The following is a 16,301-nucleotide window of genomic DNA, read 5'->3' on the forward strand; positions in this document are numbered from 1 at the left end:
GTGTACTTTAGAAAATTTGTAGAAAGAAGGTTTTTGGTTCTCTGGCTATCTGCATATCCATTGTATGCGTTGATTAATTTGTTTTTCAATGTTGCAGGTTATTCTAAGACTCCCATCACTTGTCGAGTCAGAAGATGTAACCAAAGATTCACCGGTTATATTTTCGGTAAGTACCCAACTCCTAACTCAAATCATGTCCAATATATGCATGTGTGTGTAAGAAGCACACAGGAGGTCTTTTTTGACGTGGAATTATTTTTTTTCAACAGGGTAAAGCATCCATACTACAGCTGGCGATGGGAAGAAGCGCTTGTACTATGGGTAGAGCTTCATTACCATCTGAACATTTGCAATTACCGCCGGATATAATGCAACATATGGCAGCTCGCCATTCGATCACTAATACAGGGTATAGCATTTAGAAAACCTTAGATAAACAATCTACAATATCAAGTTGTAAGCAATTTTTAATTTTAATTTTTTTTAAATCAACAGTGTCACCATCAACAAAGAAGTGATTTTCGATACGTCGAAAACTTTAAAACCTACCACACCAGAAACAGTTACAAAACCAGTGAATCTGTATGCGGCCACATTCATGGATGTAGCAGTATTGAGATGCCTGTTCGTATCGCAGTGGCCTGAAGAAGGTGTATTTTGGGCTTTGAATTTTTTGTATCGAAGGTGAGTAAATTGCTGAGAACAATCTAAATTTAGCTACCTATGCTAAACTTCTTTGATGTTGCACCTGTAGTATGTGTGTAGCATAAAAGTACCTATATATGCCCATAGATTGGTATTTTTTTGGTTAGAAATACTGTTTGAAATATTCTTCATGAACCAACACATTGAAAATTGCTTGTATAGACTCCAAACGATGAATAAAATCAAACTCGAACAACAACCACGTAAAAGAAGTAATTCATTACCAATTCCAAAAATCGAAGTAACTTTCCACGATAGTCCAGAATCAAAAAGGAAGTACACATATGGCAACAGAGACATGCCTTCGGGTGGTGATCATAAACATTCGTTAACTGGTAAGTAGGCATAATATTCAAATGTATTGGTCAAGCAAGATGGCTATACCATCGACTACATAAAATTACATTGTGATTTAGGCGCATCTGGTGACGAGCCAACGCTTCGATCTCAAAAATGTATGGACAAAGCTAAAAAGAAAGCCAAGATCGCAGATTTAAAGACATTTGTGGAAGGTAAACTGCTATCGAGATCGGAAAAAAATTTGGAAAAAATAGCTCAAATGGAGGAAAATGGTTTCTATGATTCGGTAGGTTGAGTGCATGCTGAAAGACGAGTAAAACGAGTAAAATAATTGATTGATTTATTTCATTACTCGGCTATTCTTATTCTATCCCAGGAATACAGATACAGTCTGGATTCAGACCCTGATGATGGGAAGACTTCAACCCATCCTACAACTTCTTTGGCTAAAATCATTTCTTTAGAAGAAGGCGACTCATCCAAATTGGGTGGCTTAGTTAAAGTCACAAGTATGCCCAGTCTAAGGTAAGTGTAGCATAGTTCATCAACCTGTGTAAATTATACAACAATCAACAATCATTGAACTACAGTGCAGTACCTAGGTACATGTGACATGTGTGAAATGTAATAGTCTATAGTAAGAGGTTTAGAACGTTTAGATGTGAATGATTTTTACTCATTTTTATCAATTTTTACTCTTCATTGAAATTGTGATCACTCAATGAGTAGGCTAATTGCAATTGACTGTCAAAATTATTAGCTCACCTAGCTATTAAAAAACATCTTTTGGAATTTTTTGAGAATTAACGAAAGTATTAAAACAATATAATATAATCCTTAAATTCTCTTTGTTTTGTAAGTAATTTTTTTCTTTCTTCTTTTTTTCTTTTTCTTTGTTCAGATTTTTTTTTGCTTGCCTGTTTTTTTCTCTATTTTCAACTTATTCTAAATTTGAAACAATACACCTGCATTTTGTTTTACTCCATTTCTAAGGAGAACCATATCTTCTGCGTCGACTTGGACTACTGCCATCACAATCCAAGACCACTTCTAGGGTTCCTATTCCTACTGAATGGTTGAAAAGACTCATTTTAGGATGAATTCGTTATTTTAAAATACAATTTTTTTTCTCAAATATTTCGCACTTATTATGTCAGGACATCAAAAGATATCAATTATTCTGGAACTGCAAAAGTACATACTTTCGAATGCAGTGGTTCTAATTTTTTGTTCATTAATGTCAATTTTTAAAAAAATCATGTAGTCAAAAAATAGTGTAAGTGAAAGTTTTTTTTTTTGAAATTGGCTATGCCTATTGTCATAAAAATTGGCACTATTGCGTTCCAAAACAATTCTGAAGGTTTAGAAATCATATCTTTTGATGCTTTGACATAATTAATGCGAAATTTTTGAAACGAAAATATTTTCAAAACACGAGTTCACCCTTAAATATAATTGATTTCCGAATTTTCAACTGCTCAGTCGAACCCTTGAAGTGGTCTTGGATTTTGTCGGCAATGGACTAGGTCGACGCAGAATTCTAAAAAATGTCTGTTGAAACTGGGTCATTTTTCCCAATGCAGGTTGAGTAGCGACTGGAGCGATAAAAAGACAATTTTTTTTAATGCCTCTATTTTGAGGATCTATACCTACCTCTTACAAAGCTGAAATTTTTTCTGGGAGACTCTCAACTCAATGTGAATAGTACTTAGTACCTAATTTATATTGTGACCACTTAATGGGTGGGTAATACAGTTGATAAAATTGTTGAAATAATACCTATCATCCCCAAATGCCAGAAAGAATTGCGAATGATTTCAGCCGTGGTCGGAAGTATATTTCTTTGAAGGGCAAAAAAATAGTAAAAAGCGTTATCTAATTATTAAAGACTCTTTATTTGTGAATTTTTTGTAAAATTATTTCCAAAGAAATTTTCTTCCGTTGATTATCCAATATTGTCGTAATAATATCTACATCCTTAAATTTTGATTTTTTGTAAGTAGCGTTCTATCTTTCTTTCCTTCTTTTTTTCTGTTCACTCTTTTTTTTTGTTTGTGTGGTTTTTTTTAATATCATCAACTTATTCTATGTTTGAAGTACCAGTTTAATTTTTTTTGCTTCCTTTTTAAAATGCACTAAGTAATGTAAAGTAAAGAACTTTTCGAACCCACACATTCAGATTTGAAAGAAACCGAGTTATCAAAAAAGCATGTCCTAAAACCACTGTAACAAAAATCCCAGGATCTAAATTTTATTCGCCGATGGATTTCTGAAGAGTTTTTGAAAAGTTGAAAAACTCGAAAAAGTTGTTTTATGACGATGACGATTTTCAAACTTTTTCTTGAAATCTAGATTTTTTGAGCGATGTGAACCCATGTAAATAATTCTTCCAATTCAAGTAAAAGGTACCACACATCAACAACTAACTATTAATTTTGGATCATTGGAACCTACAGCGGTTTATTAATTTTCTCCAGCAAATCACTCCGGAAAGGCCAATAACAAACTTAAGCACCAATAACTTTGGTCGCTTTTCTCAAAAAATTTAACATTTCATGAAATACTTAGTTTAAAAATGGCCCTTGAAACAGTTTTTTTTTTTCAATTTTTTAAATGTTAAAAAAATCCTCCAAAAATCCAATATTTAGTTTAGCACTTGAAATTTTAGTTGCAGGAGGGAGGTTTAGGACATGATTTCTCATTCTAGTTGGATTTCATTCAAATCAGAGAGTGTGAGTTGAAAAGGTTCCCTTGTAAGCTTGTCACCTTGATTTCTTTCGTGATTTCTATCTATCTTGTGTCTATTTCTTGTTAGCTGTTTGCTTGACGAATTCAAGAATAACGATAAGTAAGTTCTAACTCAAATCTTCAGCTTTTTTACGCAGCCTGCTGTTCTAAGCTATAACTATTACTCTTGCATTTTTTTCTCATTTTTAAATTGCTTTAAACTGCTTGCTAAAAGAGAATATTGGGTGACGTTTTAATTTCAAGTGACGATTTCACTGAATACATTTTTTCACTCATTCGTCTCATTCAAGTAAGTAATTTTAGTGCTTTTGATTTCAACTCCGCAAGAAGCCTTATTTTTCTTTTTAAAAAGTTTGAAATTCATAGTGGCATGAATCGTCATAATTTTTTTTTTTTGGAAAAACGAAAAAAAAGTGGGTGGACTCCTTTTGTAGGTATTTACACGGGAAAAAAATTTAATAAAAATTACTATTTCAGTATAGTAACCGGATCCCATTCAAAAATAGGTAATAGTAATTTTTACTCAGCCAAAAAATACATTTTAACCTAGAATTAGGTATTTACTAATCTCATAGTAAAAATCACAATATTTTTGAATGGGATCCGGTTACTGTGTAAAATAGTAAAAATTATTCATAATTTTTTTTTCGTGTAGGTATTGAAATGCAGCCTATCTATATGTATAATTAGTAATTAGTATACCTCCTACGAGCGAGTATTCATCAAGTACAGGTACCATTTCGTATTGCATTGAGATAGGTAGAGTAAATAATTACTTATAGTTACTTACATCTGTAGATAATTCTGGTTAAAGGCTCATGCTGCAGTGTTTGAATAAGCTGTGTACATGGTGTACTTACTTACCCAGCGGAAAATGATGGTTTTAATTCAAGCAGCTTATGCTAAACCCGTCAGATCAAAGTTTTGATAGTATTATGATCTGTTTAGAGCTGATTGATAAAACTACTATATCAGACCTTATCGGTGATCTGATCTGGACATTTCTTAGCTCCAATCAGATCGGTGGACAGGCGCAAACTGGTTGGGTGCCCTTGGTGGATGCTTCGAATGGGGCCCTCAAAATTTCCCCCCTCTCCATCAGAATCTCTCTCTTCCAGTTTTTTTATACTTAGGTTCGGATACTTGAATGCGAATTGGGCACAGGACAAAGCAAGGGAAAGGGGGTTGGGAGCAGCTTGACCTCCTAGCATTCTGAGAAAGTTGGAAAATTTTGAAAAATAAGTAAAAAGTTGGGAAAATGCAAAAACTAACAAGAAATCCAAACTTTACTGTGGACACCTGACTACACAAAATGATTGCATTTGACCAGATCTGATCAGACCTGAACAGATCCCATTCCATAATTTTCCCTGGGTAAAATAGGTACCTACACATTCAATAGGTATCTCACTTATAGATACGCGTATAATGAGCTACTAATTCATCAGTATCATGAGTATTTGTAGATATTATAAGTATTAGCTTCTTGTAATTTTGATTGTATTAAAAATTGCGATCGCCTATTCTGAATGGGAAATGAGAATTGCAATTTTTCTCTTTTAAGAATCGGAGAAGACAAATGCGGCAATATGGATAAACATTCCATGAATCCGGTCATCACTGTGACACAACACACACCTAATCCATCACCTGATTATCTACGAAGAAAGGTAGATACAGCTCATTTTTATTTGCAACCTTTTTCTCTTCCCTGTTTCATAATTACTTCAATTATTCTGTTCAAAGCAGCACTCTTTCGAGAGCTACCCTGGTAATGGAATGGGCTGTGGAGGCGCCGGCGGTGGTGGCGTTGGTGGCAGCGGTGAACAAGAAGATAGTCGCGTGAGTCGCGATTCAAAGCAGCCCAGTTTGACTCGATCTTTGACCGATTCCAATATTAGTTATAGCGGCGAAGAATTCTCAGAGGCTGCAGGATCGTCCGGATACGTGAACAAAGATGGCGATATCGATATTCTTGTAGTTTTACAAGTGAGTAATCAGAAAGTTCAACTGATAAGGTTCCTATGCAGATATTAATGAATTTTTTCGATTTCAGGCAATGCACAGCATATCTCAACGAGAAAAAATAGTTTGCTCGGCTCAAGTATGCGATATTGTGATCAAAATATTGGAATTACTCGTCGATATGGGAATACTGCATCAGCATTTTCGAGAAGAGCACCGATGCAAGAATGAATATCTATTTTCGTTGGATTTTTTCGCGTCTTTTCTGAAATGTCAAAAAATCATAGATCCTTTAACTTTATTCGCCAGCACAGTATTTCGGTAAGTACAGTGAGATCAATTTCATGAATTTTGTGATACTTTCGAGTTCATTCAGTGTAAAAATTGAAAAATTAAAAATGATCAACTGACGTTTGATTCGATCTTCTGCAGAATTATCAAACATTTGGGCTGTCCAAACCACTGCAATGAGAGTCAGAAAATAAGCACCGCATCTTCGACGGACGTATTGCGTTCTCAATGCCAGTTATTATTGAGCAGATTGAGAAAGATTAATTTGGAACAGTTTGAAAAATATTTGCAAACTTTTATTCAGAGTTCATCCATCGCTGACGTGTTAGAATTTTTCCACGCTTTTTGCGGCTTTTGCGTAGATCCGTGCTCGTTATTGTCGCCTAGTAAGTACCTACAATTCTTTGTTATGTACTTATCTATCTCTACCTAACAAAGTAAGTAATTTAAATTACTGTCTTTCAAATCTACTCGTATTTTTTTAGACCAAAAAAGAACCATAAAATCACCCGATGGCTCATTTCAAGGCGGATATTCCACCAATTTTGGAGCCGGCTTGAATAATATATACGGAGGGAGAGGTATCGAGGGTCAAATTCTAATGGCAACATTTAAAATTTTTGTATCTCGATTGACTGCCACACCAAAGGAGATAAAAGCTCCTGAAAATATGGTAAGCTTGAAGCTAGGTTAATTTTACCATTGACTGATGAGTTGATTTGAGTGCACATCCTCAATAATTTGGTACCTATTTATTTTGTTGTAGTCGTTGTATCACGATGCTCGATTGCTCATTAATTACATCAAAGAAGTTCACGGCGGAATCTTTCGTCAGGTTTTATTAAGTGGATTGATTGATACCGAAGTGAAAACCCATCGAAAAGAAGTCAACGTTCAAACTACCAAAGTTATCAGGTAATTTTTTTTTGATCCATTCTAATGGAGAAAAAAATGGAAAATTACAAAGTGCGGTTGAAAAAAAGGGAAAAAATTAGACTTTCACTCACAATTTTGACGCAAAAAAAGACAGACTTTTTGGCAATTCTGGCAAAAAAGCCTAATACTTCTTAATAATTTTGGCAACAACCGGACTTTTTGGGGTGGAATTTTAGCAAATACCTGGACTTACGTACTTATACAGCAATTTAAAAATGAAACAAACACAGGAGTATTTCGACTATTTTGGAAAAACCAGGAATTTTCTCACCGTCTTGACATAGACCTGCACTCAATTGCCAGTCTTGATATTAAAGCAGGACTATTTTGACAATCTTGAACAAAAGACTTTTTGACAATTACGGCATAAAACGTCACTTTTCAACAATCTTGGCAATGATAGGACTTTGAGACAATTTTGGCAAAAATTGGTACTCTTCTGCTCCTTGATCCAAAACCAAGGCTTCTTATGGAAATTTAGACAAAAACCTGGATTTTTTGACAATAATCTTATCAAAAATCTAAACTTTTGAAAATGTTGGTAAATAATCGAAAAAACCGTCACTCCTAGCAAATTGCTATTCAGCTAATTCACTGACTGCAAGATAGTTTTTGCATTTGCTCTCATCATATTATCGATGTTTTTGCATTTGCTTTCGCCATATCGATTGATGGTTGCATTGGTTATTTCACTAAAAAGTCATAACGTTTTAGGCATTTCTAGATTTTTTGGTGAGTTCGGCAAAAAAAAAAGTAGTAAGTGAGTAGGTACTTTTTGTGGCAAAAAAATATGTATCACTTTTTGAACACTTCTGAGAAAACCTTGATTTTAGAGACAATTTTAGCAAATAAATCAGCGTGAAAAATTAAGGCTACCTGCATGTTTTGGTTGGCTTTGCCAAAAAAAAAAAGAAAAAGAAAAGCTGGGTAAGTCTGTCTTGGCAATTTTGGCATTGTTCAGAACTTTTTCAAAAGTTTCAACCAAAAAAAAAAAAACACTTCAGGGTGACTTTTTTTACCAAAATATGAGGACTTTTTGGAAATGAAGACAAAAGTTACAAATTTTTGAATACGAGGTGTGGCAATTTGAAAACGAGACTTGGCCATAGATTGGGTTGTGGTAACACCAGAACAACGAACGCGGTCTCGTTCGAAAGAGGAGTGGATTCTCTAGTACTATGCAAAATTTCAAGTCGATCGGGTGAATTTTGCAAGTTTTACAGCTGTTTGAAGTGAACAACCTCTAAAACCACGTCGCAAAAATGAAAGTTGAAAATTACTTCTTTGAGGAATATTTACCTCCTCAAGACATCTTAGTGTCTCCTCACCATTTCTACTCCCCAGATTTGATTCCCAGGGATCTTTACTTCGTTCTCAGATGGTTTTTACCTGAAAATCAACATCCTTTGCATTTTTGAGGACAATTGAAGAAACTCCACTCAAATTTTGAAGAAGTCACCTCCGAGAGGGGAAAAACAGGTTTCTTAAAGGGGGAAATTGAGAATAAATATGATGTACTGAGTTGAAGGAAGATTACTCTGATAACAAATGAGGTCAATCTCCTTTAAAAATCATTTTTTACTCACCTCAGAGGAGGTTTCCTCACAGCCACTTGGTAACAAGATTCCCATGGCCTACTTTTTGTGAGGTTTTGATCTCTTGATCTTCCTCAAATATTTCCTTACCTCATTTAAACATCATGTTTGACCTTTCAAGACCCTTTTCTCTCCTCCAACTCAAATTCTGATGTCTTTGACTCAAAGATCCTCCTCAAGTCACTCCTCAAAGTTTCACGACGCGGTTTTAGAGGTTGTTCACTTCAAACAGCTGTAAAACTTACTACAAAATTCACCCGATCGACTAATTGCCACACCTCGTATTTCGTCTTTGGCCCGCACAACCAAGCCTTTGTGGCAATTTCGGTAAAACAAGACTTTTTCAGAAATTTTGACAATGAACAAGTTTTTTTTGCAGTGAAGTCCAAGATTAGGACTTTTTTTAAAGGTGTTTTGGTTTAGGCTAGTTTTGGCAAAAAAAAAATAGTACTTTACCTACTTGTTGGAAATTTTGTCAAAAGAATTGAGCTTTTTGGCAATTATGACATGAAAAAGTAGGACTTCTAGATGTGGTGATTTTTGAACAAAACTAGACCCTTTTTTTTTGGCAATTACCTATGGAAAAAAATAAGACCTTTTTTGGCAACTGAAGCCAAAATAAATTAGGACTTTCTGAATGTTTTTGCAAAAAAGCAAACATTTTCTTGGAAATTTTGACAGAAAAGCAGCACTTTTTGGAAATTGTTCCAAATAAATGACACTTTTTGGCAGTTGAAAAAATGATAATTACATTTTATGGCAATTGAAGCGTAGTTACTTCAGGACATTTTTATTTTTATAATTAAGGCAAAAAAAATTGTGAATATTTTGCCAAAATACTACATAGGAAGACTTTTTTTGACAATTTTAGCAAAAACATCAGAACAAAAGCAGGACAGCAAGACACATAATTTCCCTGCAATGTTTTCAGCTCGACTGCAGGGGATATTTTCCCCCCAACTCACACGTTTTGTGGGGGTCGAATGGACCATTGTACGCTATACTCATTACTTCTTATTTTTTCCAGACATATACCACAATGTGATCAAGAAGTGCAAATGGACAATTCCATCTTTGTAGTCGACGACAGAGAAAGAAAAGCGTTAATTAAAAAACGCAGCACCTCGTCAGCGTGTGCAGTAAGTATAGAAATATCACCATTTATAACGCGCTAGTGCATAACTGATTGAAGAAGGTAGTGTTCGAATACCGAGGGGAATTCCCTTAATCGTGGGGAAAATAGCAGTGAAAAAGTAGTCGTGGGGAAAATGGAGAAAAAAGAAAAAACTAGGGGAATTTGGATAACATCAATTTAGGTAAGTGAACGAATCTCAAAACTGATGTACGCTTATTTGTTCATAATTTTTCAGAGTTTGCACGAAACTGATGATATCGATGAAGGAAAATTTTCGCAGAGTCCTTGTAATTATGTCAGAAAAAAACATCCTGTTTTGACTCCTCGTCATAGTGAAAGATATTTTCAAAGACCCGATCTAGTCAAAACGCAGTCTCGGTTTCCAATTAGTGGTCTAGGTAAATGTTTCATCTTTTAATTATTTTCACATTTTCTATTCGCAAATTTCTACTTGCCTAGTTTGAAGACTCGCGCGAGTCTTACAATAAAATGATAAGTAACTTATGTATGATCTACTCACTTATGTACGTTTAGTGAATTGGTTGCGTAAGGAATATGCCAGAACTGATTCTCTGGATAGTCACTTCCAAGATGATAACGACATGTCTTTGGATGCGGTTCTATCTCAGCAAATCAGCGCTTTACAACATTCGCACGCTAAATCGACACCTAAGAGTTTTACTAGGTACCTACTGTGAACACATTGCACAAGAATATCTTTACCAAAAAATATGATCAATCACAAACTTTCCATTTTTTTTTTTTTTTTTTTTAGCGTGGGTCAAACATTTTTCAAAGCTAAAAAACGGGTAGGTGACCAACTGAACAAAATCGGATTCAAAAAAGGCAAAAAGAAAAGTCGAAGTGTCGAAGATACACAAGGAAGTTGTGAGTATCTCTGCTGAGTTCCCATCATAAATATTTACAACGATTACATTGATTTTTTCATCAATTTGTTGCAGATTTGAGTCGAAGGAACTCTATCGAAACGGGAAACCAATCTCGAGATTCAGAATTCTTAGTATTGAAAGAGAGAAAATTGATTTCAACCGGAGCTTTATACAGTGGTATGCAAAGACTGGCTTTTATGCTGGAAATATGCCATCCTGGTTCTGTTCCTGATCCATCTTTAGTGGCTGCTGTGTTAGACTTGGTGAGGAATAACGAATACCATATTAACATGGAAAATATTCCACTTTTGCTAAGAATACACCTACTTACTTATTTTGAATGTAATGTTTTTAGCCTCATACTCCAGTCATCGCACGAGCAGCCTTTCTCTTGGAATGTTCCTATTATGTACACTGCTTCAACAAAGGACAATGGCCACTCTGGACCAAGTTGAATTTACCAGGATTTCGTCAATCTGGTCCTTTGTCTTGCACCAGAGGAAGCACTGCTCCTAATGGCCTCAGAAGAGCGCAGATGTTACAACGATCTGCTGGCAAAATGTTTCATTTATGGGCTGAGGTGAGTAACGACTGGCATTTTTTTCAATTTAGTTCAATTTTCTGTGAATTGGTGGATGGTGAATTGTGACTTGTGACATGGTTTTAAACTCTGTTAGGCAATCGCTTCTCGTCTCGATGAAATGTTAAACAAAGACGAAGAGAATATTCCTGATGTAATCACGTTGATGGGCGATGAAAACAAACATGGCGATCTGCTGGCTGACGATGAAGAAGAGGACTTCCTGGACGAAGGTGAGCCTTGTGAACAGATTCTATTCGTCCTTCAAGACTCGAGAGTAACATCTGCGCACAGCAGACGAGTAATTCGATACCGGTAACTAATATGTATTGTGTCGTTGCAGCTACTGATCTGCAGACTGGCTCATCTTGCCCGATGCCATTGAGACTGCTAGCGTGCATGTTGCTGTTCGAGATCACCGCTTATCTAAGAGAGACGTTTCAAAATTTACCCAAATCCATCCGAGTTGTGGGTCGCGAACGCGCCACAATGTGGGAGAAATCGTACATGAAGGATGCGAACAGAAGATTTTCTATAGCCCTTTCTTCGATGGGACATTCGCAAGCTTCGGCACAAAGTTTACAATCTATATCGTGTGACAGAGAGCCAAGTATGTATGCATCCTATTCAAAGAATGTAACATCAACATACCTACCTAATCCTATTTTTAATTTATCCGTCAGACTATAACCAATAATTATTTAGGTACAGACTGATACAGTCAGCTAAAAGTAATCTTGTTCATTATCTTCAAGAGCTCATTCTTATATGTTTTGGCCTCTGGCGTGATATGTTTCATCAGATCAGCTAGAGTGAGATCTTACTTACCTACTCTATATGATTTTGGAATCATGGTCCTGATTTTATTGCTGAGTACTTAGTTAGGTAGGTACCTACTTAGTGGTCTTGTCTATCTTTTCCAGCAAATCAGACACAAGTTTTCTAAAGTTTGGCACTGAGTCATGAATCTCGAGTCTAGATTCTGATGAGAGACTGTAGTACTAATAAACTGCATTCCTATTGTATTGAAACAAGGCGTCAACAACTGTTCACTGATTGCAAGAGAGTTTTTACTTTTAACTAATCGTTAACTCAAAAAAAAATACCTATCAAACATGAAGCAGAGAAAAATATAAAAATTGAATGAATCTAAATTCATTTTAATAGTTATTTGGTTTCATTAAATATCAATTTCTGATTTGCTTCATCAAAATTTCTGTCAGTTATTTTGACTTTTCAGGGACAAACTGTTCACTGTTCAGTTTAAAACCTTAAATTAAGGAAGTGAAAAAAAAAATGACAACTTTTTTGTGAGTTGATTCGGTGAGTTTCATTTGCAATGAGACTCGCTTCATCTATGGCCTCGACGGATGAGATGCTGACTGATGGATTTAGAGATCAAGGGTCATTGTGAGTGGCCGTTCATGATACACTTCAAGGGAATAATAATGGCGGATGTATCCTATTACCTATCCATCGTGATTTTCTGTTAGGGTCTAGTCTCTTACAATAAGGGAACATTTTACAATTTGTCAAGTGCGGTCGAGGTGTGGTCGAGCTGAAATTTGGCTCACTGAAAGACCATGTCATCCAGAATTCAGAAGCAAATTTTCAGCCAGCGAAGTTGATTTTTTGATTTTTGGCGAATTTCTGAAATGACAGAAACAGCCTATTGGTGTGTAATTTTCCTCAAGAAGAGCAAAAATAGAGATAATAACAATCTGAAGGTGACCCTCCGAATCGATTGGCACCATCTTCAGACTGATCTGGGACTTTCAACAGAAGTTGGTGTAATTAAATTCGGCAGCTCAAAATTTTATTCTGAGGTCTACATAACATGACCTTTCAGTAAGCCAAATTCTAGCTTGATCAACGTTGACGAGTTGTAAACGTTCTTTGTGAGTACGTTTGTGAAGGTGTATTTTTACAAAATACATACGAGTAGTTGGACCTGAAACATGACCCTGGCGAGTGGGAATAAATTTCGAAGTTTTCAAAAAGTACAACATGAATGCGCTTAGTTTTTACAAACTGAACATATTTCTAAAGCTAAGTTCACAAAATAGTCCAAATGTGATCATTGAGCGCAAACGAGTTTCCATAAACCTCCTTTAACATGTAACAATCGCCCCATCACTCCACCGAAGCAAATAAATTTTTGAGCAATCCAAATTGATCGTCGATATTACATTTCGCCATCTTGTTCTGACTCCACATATTCTTACACGGGAGATATCCCAACTCGCACAAAAAATTTTGAACCAGACAAAGCTAGATCGAAAGAGCAGACAAAAATTCGTCACCAGCCAAAATTTCAGCTGCAAAGATGCATTTTTCAATTTTTGGCGAATTTTTGAAAATCAAAGGGTCAAAAATGAGGAAAAATCAAAATTTTACCAAATTGACCTAAAATACCTAATTTCCGACCAGCCAAATCGATTGGAAATAGCTTCGAACCGATTTGAGCAGTGCTGCAGCCTCCAATAGATTTTCAATACTTGAAATATCCGCAAGATTCTACGTATCAAATGACGTTGGAAAGCTGAAATTCACTCTGCGTCTTGATATCAACATGCTGAGTCGACTGAAGACGGTTTCAAGTCATTTCAAAGTCTGTCGGCGATTTTCTGGAAATTCAATTTTTCCAAAAAAACGAACAGGAACATATCGATTTTAGAAAAATAGTCTTTAATCGGTTATGTGGCTCATCGATAAGCACTAATCTCGAGCATAGTGTGAATTTTATGTACCTTTCCAAACACCATTTTGGTATCTAGAATTTTGTAGAAATTTCAACATTCAAAAATCTGCTGGAGGCTCCAGAACTGCTCAAAACATTTCGAAACTTTTGCCAATCCATTTGGCGGGTTGGAAATAGAGCACATCCAGAATTTCAACTTTCTAGGTTAATTTGTAAAATTTTGTTTTTTTCTCATTTTTGACCAAAATTTGATTGGGTAGGTATAGTAAAAATTTACCAGAAATCGAAAAAAGCACTCGAGCACTTGAAATTCTGGTTGATACGGTATATTTTGGTATGTACACGCTCTTTCAATCCAGCTTTGTGCGGGTCAAATATTTTTCTGCAAGTTGGGATTCCTCCTACGTTAGCACCCATGACCCAGTCTGATGGAGTCTTAGGGCCGTATTCATAGACGTTACTTAGGGATCACTTGGCTAAGTGGTGAATTTTAAAGCAATTTTTCCAGGCCTGATTGAATTTTTGAAATTTTGTTTTTTAATAAATTGAATGGTTCCACCAGAAAAGGGCCTAACTGAAAAAATGGCGATTCGAGAAAAACGCATTTTAAAAATTTGAATATGAATATCATATGGAAAATATTAGAATAACATGCAACTTATTATTTTTTTTTCATTCCGCATACATTTAAGATTCAAAATCATTCTTTACTTTTACTTTTCTGCAATAAAATACAAAGAAAACACTGAAAATACAAAGTGGACAATTAGGCCCTTTCTTGTGAACCTAATTTTTCGATGAAAAAATGTGCTGAATCGCGTAATTTTATCATGTAAAAGGCAATATTTTATAACATTATAACGAAGTTGGGTTAAAATAGGTCATTTAAACGTTCTCAACAACTATTTTGTAGAAATTTATTTTTTCCTTAAGAAATTCCGCACCACTGAAAAATTATGAAAAAGTTACTTTTGTCTGTAAAAAATGGCGTACCACTGGTAAGTTATGAAAACCAAGCGCAAAACATAGTAATAACGCAAACCACCAGACTCTCAGAGACAATTTGGTGAGAAATCGGCGGAGGTGTCCGACTTTGACGTTCAGTTTTGAAGGCGTGACTATAGGTAGCACCAAGTAACGAAGTGTGCTAGGTGGTATTTCCACTGTAGAATCCATTTTTGCGATTTATTATGAAAGGGCCTAACTGAAGTTAGGCCCTTTTCTGATGGAACCATTCAATTGAGAGATTGGACTCCGAAGTGTTGGTTTATCATTTTAAAAATATAAAATTTTTATTTGTTCTTGAGAAAAATTGAATCAAAATTCACCACTTAGCCAAGTGTCCCTTAAGTAACGTCTATGAATTCGGCCCTTAGTCTTAGGATTGTTGTACTATTGATGTTTATGAATGATGCAGTTAGTTCCAAGGAATAATGGTAGTGGTGGTATTTTATTGTCTTAAGTCATAATTTCTGTTGGGATTTGCTCCCTCATTCACATACACCAATTCTTGAAACAGGAGTTAGCCCAGTCGCTCTCAAAGTAGATATTTTTGCCATAGGGCCGAAGTTCTCTTATGACTGGAATGCAATATGCAGCATATCCCATCCCTTCATCTTGTCATCAAAGAAGTACCTCCATGCTCCTGCAGGGCATTAGATAATTAAGCATCATAATTCTTCTTATGATTACCATTATCATTATACCTAATTATAGCTTTAGTGTTATGCTATTTCTACTTTCTAATGTAAACTAGGCTAACATAGAGAAAATATGTAAGTTACTTTCGCTGAAATGTACATATGTTTTTTCAAAAAGAAAACGAGAAAATCGAAGAACCACGAAGTAAATGTGATTTACAAAAACAATCGAGTCTGAAAAATTCGAAAATTAATGAAAAAAGAGCGTCCCAAGCGCTAAATGCGTTCAGAAAGTACGCTAAACACGTTATGACAGCAGGTGAATTTTTCGTAAAATTTTCCCGCCAAATGTAGTTAGTATAAAAACACGCCTCGTTGTACTAAATAAAGAAGAAGAAACGTTTATTTTTGCATGGTAGTTGAGCGACACGATACTGAACACGTACATTATACTCGTATATAACCAACCATAATAAATGCCAAATAATTCGATCACCTTTTCTCCAGCTTGTATAAGCCTTTGTAAAGAATATAACTAAGCTCGTAAATCTCACTCCACTAAATGTGATTTTAGCCTATCCTGATCAAACAATCTCAATAATTATTTTGATAATTATATCTACTTGTGTATGGCATACTTATTTGATATTTTGTACTTAATTTCACATGTAGATCTGTAGGTATACTGTAGTAATAGTGACTCAACATATAGAATTAGAGACAAATAGGTACCTTCTCTCTATCGTTGAGTAGCACATGTATTGCTACAATAGCAGCAGCTCCATATAATCTGAGAAGATGGGGACATTTTTTCA

General features: G+C 35.3%; 1 protein-coding gene across 5 annotated transcripts in view; it reads left to right on the plus strand.

The window, feature by feature from the left end:
- Window positions 1-16,301, plus strand: part of unc80 (unc80, NALCN channel complex subunit) — a 41,659-nt gene that overhangs the window by 5,546 nt on the left and 19,812 nt on the right. Inside the window, exons 11-32 of one of the 5 annotated variants that reach the window (XM_065343842.1) lie at window positions 98-166; window positions 270-409; window positions 496-684; window positions 868-1,040; window positions 1,122-1,291; window positions 1,382-1,530; window positions 3,821-3,853; window positions 5,318-5,423; window positions 5,500-5,742; window positions 5,810-6,039; window positions 6,151-6,395; window positions 6,495-6,682; window positions 6,776-6,924; window positions 9,568-9,679; window positions 9,911-10,073; window positions 10,210-10,360; window positions 10,451-10,563; window positions 10,638-10,828; window positions 10,921-11,145; window positions 11,243-11,378; window positions 11,489-11,755; window positions 15,665-15,805. In XM_065343842.1, coding sequence (XP_065199914.1) covers window positions 98-166; window positions 270-409; window positions 496-684; window positions 868-1,040; window positions 1,122-1,291; window positions 1,382-1,530; window positions 3,821-3,853; window positions 5,318-5,423; window positions 5,500-5,742; window positions 5,810-6,039; window positions 6,151-6,395; window positions 6,495-6,682; window positions 6,776-6,924; window positions 9,568-9,679; window positions 9,911-10,073; window positions 10,210-10,360; window positions 10,451-10,563; window positions 10,638-10,828; window positions 10,921-11,145; window positions 11,243-11,378; window positions 11,489-11,755; window positions 15,665-15,805 — 3,583 coding nt within the window. The remainder of the gene's footprint in view (window positions 1-97; window positions 167-269; window positions 410-495; window positions 685-867; window positions 1,041-1,121; window positions 1,292-1,381; window positions 1,531-3,820; window positions 3,854-5,317; window positions 5,424-5,499; window positions 5,743-5,809; window positions 6,040-6,150; window positions 6,396-6,494; window positions 6,683-6,775; window positions 6,925-9,567; window positions 9,680-9,910; window positions 10,074-10,209; window positions 10,361-10,450; window positions 10,564-10,637; window positions 10,829-10,920; window positions 11,146-11,242; window positions 11,379-11,488; window positions 11,756-15,664; window positions 15,806-16,301) is intronic. The other 4 variants (XM_065343850.1, XM_065343878.1, XM_065343859.1 and 1 more) reach the window with 4 other exon arrangements.

Source organism: Planococcus citri, chromosome 1, assembly GCF_950023065.1.
Source record: "Planococcus citri chromosome 1, ihPlaCitr1.1, whole genome shotgun sequence".
NCBI classification, from domain to species: Eukaryota; Metazoa; Arthropoda; class Insecta; order Hemiptera; family Pseudococcidae; genus Planococcus; species Planococcus citri.